General features: G+C 48.2%; 1 protein-coding gene across 1 annotated transcript in view; it reads left to right on the plus strand.

Annotated features, from left to right (window-relative positions):
* The first annotated feature begins 8,625 nt into the window (after positions 1-8,625).
* LOC142293444 (la-related protein 6-like) overlaps positions 8,626-13,941 on the plus strand; it is a 74,737-nt gene continuing 69,421 nt past the window's right edge. Inside the window, exon 1 of the mRNA XM_075337825.1 lies at positions 8,626-8,772. Coding sequence (XP_075193940.1) covers positions 8,630-8,772 — 143 coding nt within the window. The 5' untranslated portion in view covers positions 8,626-8,629. The remainder of the gene's footprint in view (positions 8,773-13,941) is intronic.

The raw sequence follows: 13,941 nt of genomic DNA on the forward strand, positions 1-13,941 counted from the left end.
TGGGATTCCACCAACACACCACACATGGGTAACACCAGCCACAAAAGCCTAGTCACCCCCCGGGACAATAGGGACACACCAGTGGGCGGGACCAGTCGAATGGAAGCGCCCACCTAGGGGTCCTGAGGTGTCAGGGGAGGGAACACAGCAGATGAGTCTAGACAGTGGAGTGGAGAGGAGTGTGAAGTGGTGGTCAGGGGTTGGAGCCCCTGGACTACCGGACTACCTGAGCTGACTAGGTGGCAAACGGCAGAGCAGGGCCACAGGCGACAGAGATCCGGTCGCGGGAGACCTAAAGTGGACCAGGGCAGGGTTGTAGCCCACCGGTGCTGACAGCGGGAATCCGGTCCGGAGGCCGTGCACAGTCTGGGTACCTGGACCCCAGGGCAAGGACCGCTTCAAGCACCTTACCGATTAGCCAGCAGGGGACAAGGTTCCAGATTTTGTCCAACGAGTATCCTAGAGAGCGAAACGGAAGCCCAACGAGGGGGATAGGGTGTCCGCCAGAAGCCACAGAGATCCCACGGGTCAGATTTTGCGGGCAACTGCTCCCACAGTACATGACACAGGGAGCAGATTACACCCGTTTTACGCGGGTTAAGTCAACACACAAGAAACTACAAGTGCAGGAGGAAGCAGGGCCGGCTCCAGGTTTTTTGTCGACCCTGGGCGAAAGTCTCAGTGGGCCCCATCCACACATAGACATTCACAGATACATACACATACAGGCATACGTACACATATTTAAAGGGAAATTCACAAAAACACATATAAATAGACAAATCTACACTGACATACATATACACATCATACATGCACACACAGACACATTAGAGATATTTCTAATATTGGGAAGCTGGCAACAGCCTCATTCACCTCCCTGCTTGTCTCCATCCTACTCCTCCTGGGCATGTGTCTGTGCCATGCTGATTGGTGGTCGTCACTAACAGACATGGCCACACAGAGAACACTAACACTGCTGTATATACATCACAAGAGAGGCTGGGGACATACACATTACTTGTGGGCATGCATATTACTGAGGAAAGGGATATACAGCAATGGGGGCCATACAGCTCCAGAGGGGGGCAGTGGCTCTGGGATGGGGGGACAAACAGCTCTGAAGTGGGGAGGTGACATGCAGCTCTGGGGGTATACACAGCTCTGAGGGGGTATACAGCACTGGGGTGGAGGTGACATACAACTCTGGGGGTATAGTAGTATGCAGCCCCCATATTCCTCCATATGTTATGAAGCCCTCATAGTTCTCTATGCAGCCCCCTTATGGCACTCTGCAACCCCCATATAACATTAAGCAGCCCCCATACAGCACAATGCAGACCCATGTAGCATTAGGCATCCTCATGTAGTATACAGCCCCCACATAGCACAGTGCAGACCCACATAGCATTAGGCACCTCCATGTAGTATACAGCAATATATAGCACAGTACAGACAATGATAGCATTAGGCATCCTCATTTAGTATACAGACCCTATCTAGCACAATGCAGACCCAGAGAGAATTAGGCATCCTCATTTAGTATATAGCCCCTATATAGCACAGTGCAGATCCACATAGCATTAGGCATCCTCATGTAGTATACAGTAGCTATATAGTGTCGCGGGCGGAGAGGGGTTTTTGGGGAACGCCGCTCGCCTGGGGAATCTCTGGCGCTCAGGTCCGGTGCTTCTGCTCCCCGGTGGCTCGAGCACTGGGCTGGACCTGGGGGCCTCGAGCAGCACCTCTTTGCCCACGAGTGAAAAGGGGGAGGTTTGGTGGTGGGATGTCGGTTGTGACGCCACCCACGGGGTTGTGGTGATGGTGGGCACCACCGCTGCTGGTGACGGGGGTTCCCGGGAGCGATGGCGGGGAGCAGCTGAGGTGTTGGCCCCTCCATGGGTAGGGGTTGGTGTCCCGGGGCCCGGTAGGAGGGAGCGTGCTGCAGGGCGCAGTGCTGTGGTGCGGTGCCTGATGGCACTGTTGTACTCACAATTGAACCACACAGAGTCACTGGTAAACTAGAAACTGCTGGAGTCCGCAGCCTTCGGTACGGAGGGTGTTTAAGTCCCACACATGGTGCAGCAGACCCCTGTTCTTTCCCTGCAGTCAGGTGCCTCTTTCTCCACTCTTTCTCTTTCTTTCCTCCTCGGCCGGGAATGGGGAGTCCACTCCCCTGCAGTGATCCGGGATCTCTTTCGATACCGGCGGGACACTACCCTGCCCCAGTCACCTCAAGTCCCTTCCTCACTAACAGCCTGTCCTGGCCCTTTTGGAGCACGCTTCTGTAGCAGCCCGGGAGCTACAATTCCGGACTCCTCTCCTCTCCCTCTCCCCACACACTCTGCTCCAGCCCCTCCCTTGCTGTTCTGTTTTGCTCTTACCCTGAGGGGTGTCTGTCCTGCTGCACTGGTGTGGGATCAGCTTACCAAGGAGGTGAATGGCCTGCACTTTGCTGGATTTCTGCAGGCCCTGTGACACCCTGGTTTTGCCAGGGCGTCACAATAGCACAGTGCAGATCCTGATAGCATTAGGCACCTCCATGTAGTATACAACCCCTATATAGCACAGTACAGAGCCAGATAGCATTAGGCACCTCCATGTAGTACACAGCCCCATATCATTTAATGCACCTCCTTGGTCGTCTGCCCACCACGATTACATAAATACTCACTATTCCTCGTTCCCCCGCTGCTCCGGTCTCCTCTGCGCGTCCACCGCTGTTGCTCTGACCTCTCAGCAGGCGCGCAGTGATGACGTCCCCGCGCTGAGCTGTCAGAGGCTCAGAACGCCGACCATGTCAGACATAGTGGGGAGAATGGTGAGAGAGGGAGTGCACCACCCGAACTGCGATGCCGATACAATTGACAGTGCGATCCTCGGTGGGGGGAAAGCCGGTGACAGCGCAGGCACTGAGCCCCCCTGCCACCGCGAGTGGGCCTCCCAGCAGCCCAGGGACCCGGCATTTGACCGGGTTTGCCGGGTGCTGACGCCGGGCCTGGGAGGCAGAGCCCCTGCCCTGTCAACCCGTGTGCGGGACCAGCACACCCCTCCAGAGGCTCCCGGCATCCAGTGCAATCCCGCACCATCTTCTGGGCCCCGGGACTTCACCTCCCCTACCTGTGGAGGGGATTCCACCCTGCTGCCCAACTCAATCAGCCCCGGGCGTCCCATACCAAGGCAGTGTCACCAACCCTCACCACAACCCACGGGGGGCGTCACTGACAAACTTATCCCCTATAACTAGCCCCCGGATCCGGCCGCCACTCGAGCCCCAGTCACGATCCCGGATCTGAGCTCCTCAGGCAGCCTTCCCTGACGTGGTCAGTCGCACCCCTGCCCGTGACATATGCAGTATGATAATGTCCTCTCTAATGCTGAGCGGCAGGGTTTTAGACAGAAGAACAAATTGTGTTTCTATTGTGGAGATGTTTCTCACACTATCTCTGTCTGCCCTAAACGAGAAAAGAGATTTGCACGTTCATATACTGTGCAACCTAAATTTTGTTTTGTCAGTCTCTTTAATTTGTTCGTTATCCTCGTGTTCTGCTATGGCTTTTCTTGATTCAGGGGCCGCCCTGAACTTGATGGATTTTGGGTTTGCTAAGGGTTGTGGTTTTCCCATGGTACCTTTGCAAACTCCTATTCCTTTAAGGGGTATTGATGCTACTCCCTTAGCTGAGAACAAACCCCAATTTTGGACCCAGGTGACTGAGGGTTGCACCAGCTCATTAGGAGAATTGTAAATTTTTGGTACTACACAACTTGCATGATATTTTGGTACTGGGATTCCCTTGGCTGCAGACACATAATCCAGTTCAAGATTGGAGATCCTTGTCGCGGTTAGTTCGGGTTGTCAATGTGTGCATAATCTTTTTGTGTTGTCTATTTCTGCTCAGACACATTATGTACCTGAATATTTTTCAGATTTCCTTGATGTGTTTAATGAGACTGGTTCTGATTCCTTGCCTCCCCATAGGGAGTGTGATTGTGCCATTGACTTAGTGCCAGGTTGCAAATTTCCTAAGGGACGAATATGATGCTATGTGATGTCTGTGCCTGAATATGATGCTATGCGAACTAATATTAAGGAGTCATTGGATAAAGGTCATATTAGACCATCTTCACTCCTGGGTGCCGGTTTTTTCTGTGTCCAAGAAGGATGGGTCATTGACCTTGTATTGACTATCGCCTCCTTTATAAAATCACTGTTAAATATCAGTATCCTTTGCCCCTGATGTCAGATATGTTTTCCAGAGTTAAGGGGGCTAAATGGTTTACTAAACTTGATCTTAAGGGGGCGTAAAATCTCATTCGAATCAAGGAGAGGGATGAATGGAAGATGGCTTTTAATACCCTTGAGGGGCATTTTGAGTACCTAGTGATGCCTTTTGGGCTCACTAATACCCCCTCCGTCTTTCAGTCGTTCATGAATGATATTTTCCGGGAACTGATTGGTAAATTTCTGATCGTCTATTTGGATGATATTTAGATTTTTTTTTTCTGATGATTGGGATGCTCATGTTCAGCAAGTTCGGACTGTTTTTCAGGTTCTTAAGAACAATGCATTGTAAGTTAAGGGGTCAAAATGTCTCTTTGGCGTACAAAAAATTTCCTTTTTGGGGTTTTTGTCCCAGTCTTCTATTGAAATGGATCCGGTAAAGGTTAAGGCTAATTATGACTAGGGTTCAGCCTACTTTGAAATCCCTTCAGAAATTTTGGGATTTTGCAAATTTCTACCGTAAATGTATAGGCAATTTCTCTAGTATTGTTAAGCCTTTGACGGATTTGACCAAAAAGGGAGCTGATGTTGAGAATTGGACCCCAGAGGCAATTATGGCCTTCCAGGAGCTTAAAAAAAGAAATTCACTTCTGCCCCAGTCCTGCAGCCATCTGATGGGAGATAGATGCCTCAGAGATTGAAGCAGTAGCTGTTTTGTCATAGAGATCCTATAACTTCCAAACTGAAGCCTTGCGCCTTCTTCTCTCGGAAATGTTCTCCATCTGAACGAAACTATGATGTGGGTAATCTGGAACTATTGGCTATGAAGTGGGCTTTTGAAGAATGGAGACATTGGTTAGAGGGGGCTAGACATCAAATTGCGGTGCCCACTGAACATAATCTGACCTATCTTCAATCTGCCAAGAAACTGAATCCTAGGCAGGCCAGGTGGGCTTATTTTTTACGTGTTTCGATTTTGTGTCTTTTCTACCGGGAATTAAAGCAGATGCCCTCTCTAGACGTTTCTTTGCTGGTTCTCTTGATGTTGCTGAGCCATCTACCATCCTGAATGAAGGTGTGGTCCTCTCCGCCATTTCGCCCGATTTGAGGTTAGCACTTGAGAGATTTCAGGGGGACAAACCTGAGCGATGTCCTGTGGGGAAACTGTATGTTCCTGAGCAATGGAGGAGAAGTTATGTCCGAGATTCATTGTTCCGTTTTGGCTGGTCATCCTGGGATTTTTGGTACTAGAGATCTAGTGAGTAGGTCTTTTTGGTGGCCTTCTTTGTCTCAGGATGTCAGGAGTTTTGTGCAATCTTGTGGGGTTTGTTCTACATACAAGCCTTGTTGTTAACGTTCTAGTGGGTAGTTATTGCCATTACCTGTACCTAATAGACCTTGGACTCATATCGCTATGGATTTTATTTCTGATCTTCCTGTCTCTGAGGATGATGGTTATTTTTGATCGATTTTCTAAGAAGGTCCATTTGGTACCGTTGCCGTCTTCATCAGAGTTGGTGCCCTTGTTTTTTCGACAGGTGGTTCGTTTACATGGTATTCCTGAGAGTATTGTGTCAGACAGAGGAGTTCAGATTGTGTCCAGATTTTGGAGAGCATTTTGTTCTAAATTAGGAATTGAGGGGTCTTTCTCTTCTGCGTTTTCATGCTCAGACCAATGGTCAGACTGAGAGCAAACCAGACCTTGGAAACCTATTTGAGGTGTTTTGTATCTGCGGATCAGGATGACTGGGTTTCGTTTTTGCCATTGGCAGAGTTTGCTCTGAATAATAGGGCTAGCTATGCTACTTCGATATCTCCGTTTTCTGCAATTTTGAGTTTCATCCCAGGTTTCCTTCAGGGCAGGTTGAGGCTTCGGCCTGTCCAGTAGTTGATTCTGTGGTGGAGGGAATGCAGCAGATTTGGGGTCAGGTAGTGGACAAATTGTTTCAGTCCCAGGAGAATGTCAAAAGGTTTGCCAAGCGGCGTAGGACTGTTGGTCCCCGGTTTAAAGTGGGGGGTACATGGTTTGGTTGTGCTCCAAAAATATTCCTATGAGAGTTTCTTCTCTTAAATTTAAGCCAAGATTTATTGGACCTTATAAGATTTCGGAGATTATTAATCCTGTATGTTTTCGTTTGGCTCTCCCTGATTTTTTTTTTTTTTTTTTTTTTTTTTAAAATTCACAATGTTTTTCATAAGTCTTTATTGAAGAAACATGTGGAACCATTAGTTCCCATGGCGGTGCCTCCTGATCCTGTGTTGGTAGATGGGGATGTAGAGTATGAAGTAGAGAAAAGTTTGGATTCCCACGTTTTAAGACGTACGTTTCAGTACCTTGTTAAGTGGAAGGGTTATGGTCAGGAGGACAATTCCTGGGTTTTTGCTTCTGACATTCACGCTGACAGATTGGTTTATGCTTTTCATCATGCCCATTTTGACAGACCCGGTGGCTCTGGTGAGGGTTCGGTGACCCCTCCTCAAGAGGGGGGGGGGACTGTTGTGAATGTCATCCGAGTGGGTGCTATTGTGGAGCTCCCTCTGGAGGCCAGGAATTGTAATGAAGCTGAGTTTGAGTCTGTGATTCAGACAGGTGATGGAATTAATTGGGAATCCAGGAAATCCTATTGCAGATTAGCCTAGTTTATTTAGGAGAGCATTTTGTGCCTGGAGGTTGCCGGTGATAAATCTTCCTTCCTGCTTCTGAAGATGGCTGGGAGTTTTTTCCTTCGGTTTTTCCAATTTATTTGGTGCCTGAACCTACTCCAGATAAGTGTACTGTTTCTGTGCTTAATTGCTGGATTTGCACTTGAGTGTTTTCTGCATATTTTATTTGGTTCTGTTTGGTTTCTTGTATGTGAGGATCTGTCTTTCTGCTTTTGTGAGCAGGGCAGGTCCTCCAGCAAGAAAGGGATCTTGATTTCTGTTCGTTTGGATTATGTGCACTTTAGAATATTTTGTTCTGTGACTTTTTTTTTTTTTTTCTTCCCTTTTCCTTCCCATTATGTCTGCAGTTCTGTTTAACGTGTCTAGCACAATAGTACCTGACATAGTGGGAGAAAATGCGCGTGGTCTCAGTATTTTTTGCAGGGTTTTTTGCTGGCCGCAATCAGTTATCAGTCCTGTCCTGTTATATCTAGTAAATTGGGCCTCACCTTTTGCTGATCTATATTTTTTAGATGTGTATCGTGTTTTCTTACATCATCGTTGTTGCATGTTGGTGGCTTGCTATCTCTTTGGGGGACTGCTCCAAAGTAAGTTAGGATTCCTCATTTCTATCTTTGAGGTGTAGCTAGTTTCTCCAGCAGTGACTAGGTGTCTAGGTGTGTTAGGAACATCCCACTGCTACTTCTAGTGTTTTCTGATAGGGGATTGCAGTCAGCTCAGTTTCCAATTACTCTTGTGGTTTTGTTTTTTCCTTATTAATGGGATTTTTCGTGATTTGTCCACGGTTACCAGATCATACCATGTCCTCTGTGATCAGTTGGCACTAGTGATGGGCAAGTACTAAAATGCTCCAGTGCCTGTTACTCAAGTAGAACAATTTGTAATACTTGAGTGTTCAGGTGCATGGCCAGTTTAAGTGAATGAATGTTTACCCTCTCTCATCACTGGTAGATACAGACAGAAAAGGACCCCTGTGCATTCTAAAATCTCATAGACGTGTCGCGTCTGACACATACTCAATGCAGCCTAGTTCAGTGACCAATGCTGCATGGGTAACTAAAAGTCATTTCTCACGGTCGTTAATGTGAACACATTACCGCTCGCGAGAACTGCCGTGTGTCCTCACAGGGACTCTATCGATAGATTGATAGATAGAGGACAGATCAATCTATTCATCTATCAATCTATCAATTATCTACCTATTTATCTGTCTATCCATCTATCTATCCATTATCTATTTATCTATTCATCTATCCATCTTTCTATCTATCCATTATCTGTCTATCCATCTATCGATTATCTATTATCTATATTATTTAGTGCTGTTAAAGCATTAAAAAACGCAGGGACCAACCTGCAAAAAACCACACCCAAAGCGCGGTAAAAACGCACGTGTTTTTCGGTGCGTTATATGTGCGTTTTAACGCAGGTGCGCTAATCCTTCACACAAGAAATTTCATAAGAACTTTCTTGAGGAAAAATCCTTTTTCTAGTGTGCACATAGCCTTAAAGTAGTGCTAATAAAATGTATAGGCTTTCTAAAATCCAGTCAATAAACGAAAAAAAAAAATAAAATTGCTAATATTTAGTGTCATTGCCTGGAAATAAAATGCAAAGTCTTACAACTACATTAATATTTTAATACCTTACTTCTTATCATATAGCAGTATTATTATATTACTGCTATGTTATTTAAATTTATCGCAGCATTTATTACTTGTTTTTCTAGATCCTTTGGAAGTCATGGACTCAGCAGGTTATGCTTATCCAAGCTGTCCCAAAAAAATCTATAGTCTTCCAGTTAAAGTGCGGCCAATTGGGTCCAATCGAATGTACGGAGATCGAAGCCTTGACTCGCAATCCGATTATGTGAACTGCTCAGACAGGTATAACTAAGGCTGTGTGGGTGTGTTTTTTTTTTTTTTTTTTAATTAAAACTTCATAATACAGCTTTTTGGATTTTTGTGTGTGTATATGTATCTAATATATACAGTGCCTACAAGTCGTATTCAACCCCCTGCAGATTTAGCAGGTTTACACATTCGGAATTAACTTGGCATTGTGACATTTGGACTGTAGTTCAGCCTGGAAGTGTGAAATGCACTGCAGCAAAAAAAATGTTATTTCTTTTTTTTTTTTTTTTTTTTTTTTTTTTTTAAATTGTGAAAAGTTTATTCAGAGGGTCATTTATTATTCAACCCCTCAAACCACAAGAATTCTGTTTGGTTTCTCTAAAGTATTAAGAAGTATTTCAGGCACAAAGAACAATGAGCTTCACATGTTTGGATTAATTATCTTTTTCCAGCCTTTTCTGACTAATTAAGACCCTCCCCAAACTTGTGAACAGCACTCATACTTGGTCAACATGGGAAAGACAAAAGGAGCATTCCAAGGCCATCAGAGACAAGATCGTGGAGGGTTACAAGGCTGGCAAGGGGTACAAAACCCTTTCCAAGGAGTTGGGCCTACCTGTCTCCACTGTTGGGAGCATCATCCGGAAGTGGAAGGCTTATGGAACTACTGTTAGCCTTCCACGGTCTGGACAGCCTTTGAAAGTTTCCACCCGTGCCGAGGCCAGGCTTGTCCGAAGAGTCAAGGCTAACCCAAGGACAACAAGGAAGGAGCTCCGGGAAGATCTCATGGCAGTGGGGACATTGGTTTCAGTCAATACCATAAGTAACGTACTCCACCGCAATGGTCTCCGTTCCAGACGAGCCCGTAAGGTACCTTTTTACTTTCAAAGCGTAATGTCAAGGCTCGTCTACAGTTTGCTCATGATCACTTGGAGGACTCTGAGACAGACTGGTTCAAGGTTCTCTGGTCTGATGAGACCAAGATCGAGATATTTGGTGCCAACCACACACGTGACGTTTGGAGACTAGATGGCACTGCATACGACCCCAAGAATACCATCCCTACAGTCAAGCATGGTGGTGGCAGCATTATGCTGTGGGGCTGTTTCTCAGCCAAGGGGCCTGGCCATCTGGTCCGCATCCATGGGAAGATGGATAGCACGGCCTACCTGGAGATTTTGGCCAAGAACCTCCGCTCCTCCATCAAGGATCTTAAGATGGGTTGTTATTTCATCTTCCAACAAGACAACGACCCAAAGCACACAGCCAAGAAAACCAAGGCCTGGTTCAAGAGGGAAAAAATCAAGGTGTTGCAGTGGCCTAGTCAGTCTCCTGACCTTAACCCAATTGAAAACTTGTGGAAGGAGCTCAAGATTAATGTCCACATGAGACACCCAAAGAACCTAGATAACTTGGAGAAGATCTGCATGGAGGAGTGGGCCAAGATAACTCCAGAGATCTGTGCCGGCCTGATCAGGTCTTATAAAAGACGATTATTAGCTGTAATTGCAAACAAGGGTTATTCCACAAAATATTAAACCTAGGGGTTGAATAATAATTGACCCACACTTTTATGTTGAAAATTTATTAAAATTTAACTGAGCAACATAACTTGTTGGTTTGTAAGATTTATGCATCTGTTAATAAATCCTGCTCTTGTTTGAAGTTTGCAGGCTCTAACTTATTTGCATCTTATCAAACCTGCTAATCTGCAGGGGGTTGAATACTACTTGTAGGCACTGTAGATATGTGACGCCCTGGCCAATCAAGTCATCACAGGGTATTGTGCAATCTTCCCTTCTGCACAGTATCCACCTCCTCCTTGCTTACCGGTCCCTGACCTTTTGGTGTTGCCAAGAACAAGCTAATCAAAATCCTTGGAACACTCTGCACCACACCCACCAGTGGACGGCCTGAGTGGAATAGGGTCGCCCACTTGGGGGGTTGGTTAAGGGAAGGTCAGGAGTGTCAGGAACAGTCAGTGTAGTGTTGGAGGTGAAAGTGAGAGGAGGTCAGGAGCTGGGCTCCTTGGAACTACTAGGTGGCAGACGTTAGTCTCAGCCTGGTAGCAGCTGGACCCCGGTCACAGGGTATCGTGACAAGGGGCACGGGCTGTCGAGGAGGACAGCCGGCGGCCTTGTGCCATCACAGGGCAGGGGCCAGGGCACGACTGGGTACGTGGACCCTATGTCAGGAAGTGGCTTCAGGCGTCCTGGCACTTTACCCGACGAGGACGGAGCCTTCAAGATCCATTCTCCACCCGCTCCAAAATCGGGGTACCAGCGCAATGGGGGGGATAGGAATTTCCCACTATATGGCCCAGAAAATCCCAAGCGTGAGCCCTGAGAGCAAGCTCACCCAGTTAGCCATTCTGGTGAGCGGGACCTGACCAGTTTTATACTCAAGGGACCAACCAGAAAACACTAGGTGTCAAGGTAAAGGTCACAGACTAACAGGCAACACCAACTGGCATGGGATCCAGGCGTGCTATCTCCCAGCGGCAGTGGTGTCAAGAACTTTAGTTTACCACAGTTGTTGGTGTCAGCGTTATTGGACTGAGTACATAAGTGACCTTTACCGTCCCAATGGCACCTCCCCATTGCCCTCATCGAGTCCCGGGGCATCTCCCCTACCCGTTGAGGGGCTAAACACCTGGCTGCCCACACAATCGCCACCAGGTACTCCCAACTGCAGCGGTGGTACTCCACCTTACCACACACCACGGGGGGCGTCATGAACTTCAAACAAAAACATCCCCTGTAATTATCCCCCCTTTATTCCGAGTGGCCGTGCGACCCCCGACCCCCGGGTCCGGAGACCCCTCAAGCCACCGTGGATCCGGATCCGAGCAGCCCGGCTGCTGACGCGAGGGCGGCACACCTTGGAAACTTTGGCGTCACGAACAGGATCCAAGAAGGACCCACTTACCTTGGTGACGTGAGCCTTAGAGCCAAAAACCAAGACTCAAAATTCCTTTTCCCGCCATTTTCCGCCATCTTTTCACGCCAAAATGCAGTCTTCCCCGTGAAAGCGCGAGAAGCAGAAGCCCCGCCCTTTGCCCGGAGTGTGAGGCCGGAACCGGAAGTTCCCAGAGGGCCACAGCACGCAAAGGAGTGCTGAGTGAAAACCGAGTGGGCGTGCCGGAATGTAGCTACAACGGAAGAGAGGCAGGGACGCCAGGACTCTGCCATAACGTTCCTGGACTACGCAGAGGCAAGATGGTGGAGCGGGACTGGTCACCGGAACGTGCTGTTCCCTGGACCGCGACTTGGATTGAGGAGAAGACATAGCTGTGCAGGAGAATGCGGACGCAGTTCCTGTGCATCTTGTACCACTGGAGGGAAGAGATGAGGAGCCTGGCGATGGTGGTGCGAGCCCGTGAGATCAAAATCCCACATGAAGAGAGGGTAAGCTGTTACCCAGTCCCTATTGATTGCCCAAATCCGGCCACAATGGCTGAGGGATCCGGACCGCCCCCGCTCGCGTTGAGCCCTCCACCATCACCTACCCAGTCCTCTGCGGATGCCGAGCTGCCCACGCCAATCCTGGTAGCGGAACCTTCGGTGCCTTTAAGTAAAGCTCCACCTACAAAAAACACGGTGCTGTCCCTTATTCCCATCATGACAGCGGTCATTCGGACCCCGGTGTTATGATCCGGAACCATGGAAGACGACCATAATTCATTGGTAAAAGGTGACAAGAGCATTGGCAACTAATCTGGCCCGCCATCCCCTTAATAACCATCAACACTAGAAGTAGAACTAACATCCTGTGCACCGCGAACCCAGCCGGGGAACTAGCTATCCTAAAGGAAGGAAAGATGAATAACTCTCTGCCTCAGAAAATAGAGAATAGCAAGCCCCCCACAAAGAGTGCGGTGATATAGGAAAACACAATACACAGATGATAGGATTAGCAAAGGTGAGGCCCCCAGTAACTAAATAGGACAGGATAGGAAAGGGACTGATTGTGGCCAGAGAAAAACCCTACAAAAATCGAAGAACCTGATAGTACAAAAAGCCCTCAGATCGCTGGATCTGAACTCCGTCCTATATTACAAATTCAAGAAGCAACAAACACATGGACTAATAGGAGCAAAACTCCAAACATAGCTGCAGGGAGTTGCCCAGCTAAGCAACAGAAAGGGAAGATCCCTGCATGCAAATAAACTGGTAACAACCACAGTAAATGACAAACTCAGATAAGAGTAAAATAACCAAACAACAAATAAAGAGCCAAGCACTTATCTGGGGTAGATGTGGTCTGGAGCAGGAAGGAGCAGGCTGGTGAACAAAGAAAAACTGACATCCGGCATAGCCTGCTATCAGACCAGGGATTAAATAGGCAGAGAGTTAGCAATGGAAACTCCCATTGCTCAACACACCTGGTCTCTGTCCAAACCATTCCTGGCCACAAGAGGGAGCCTCACAGCGGCAAAAGCACAACTGAAATTCACAGCACCCAGCCAGACCAGACCCGGCCACATCACTGGGCCCGTCCTCAGAGGCGGAGCACCCGGACCCTGCAACCCCGGCTGCAGGGCAGTCTGTCCTTCCATCTGCAGATTCGTAAGTAAAACCTAAAGATCTCCCGGTTCCACTGCTGCGCGGCATCCCGACGGCTGTTGGGGCCGCAAGAGTCCACATAAAACCAGAGCCAGCTAGGGAGCTGAGGCCGGACGCTGACGCCCCCTAGTGGGAACGATATCACCAGCAGTTACAAACACAAATAAACCAAAATCTGCAACGACGGGAGCTTGCCACCCGCAACAGAGCAGAAAAGGAGCAGGTGAGGAGCACTGCTTCACGAGTTAGAGGGCCACGGTGCCGTGGTCTTGTGGATTGGTTTGACCCTGAGCAAGGGTGGGGCTTCCATCAGAGAAGCAGGCCTCACAGCTGGGTGTTAGTGTCCCGGCGGGATGTGGCACCACACCTCCCCTGGGGGCACCCTGAGCGCAACCTAAAACCCGAAGAAATGGTCACTTACACCCGTCATTGCGGAGAGCGGGACTGGTATGCCCTGGAGGTGACCAAGCATGCGATGCCTGAAGAAGAATTTGTGCCGGCATCAGTAGTATGTAGTCGCAAGGAGGCATTGCTACGGGACCCGGTAGTTTGAAAAATGTTGAAAAATACCAGTGGTTTAACAATGCCGTAGAACTGTTAGGTATCGGTGCTTTCGTTCGTTTGTTTTTCATAGTTT

This window comes from Anomaloglossus baeobatrachus, chromosome 1, assembly GCF_048569485.1.
Source record: "Anomaloglossus baeobatrachus isolate aAnoBae1 chromosome 1, aAnoBae1.hap1, whole genome shotgun sequence".
In the NCBI taxonomy this organism is placed as follows: domain Eukaryota; kingdom Metazoa; phylum Chordata; class Amphibia; order Anura; family Aromobatidae; genus Anomaloglossus; species Anomaloglossus baeobatrachus.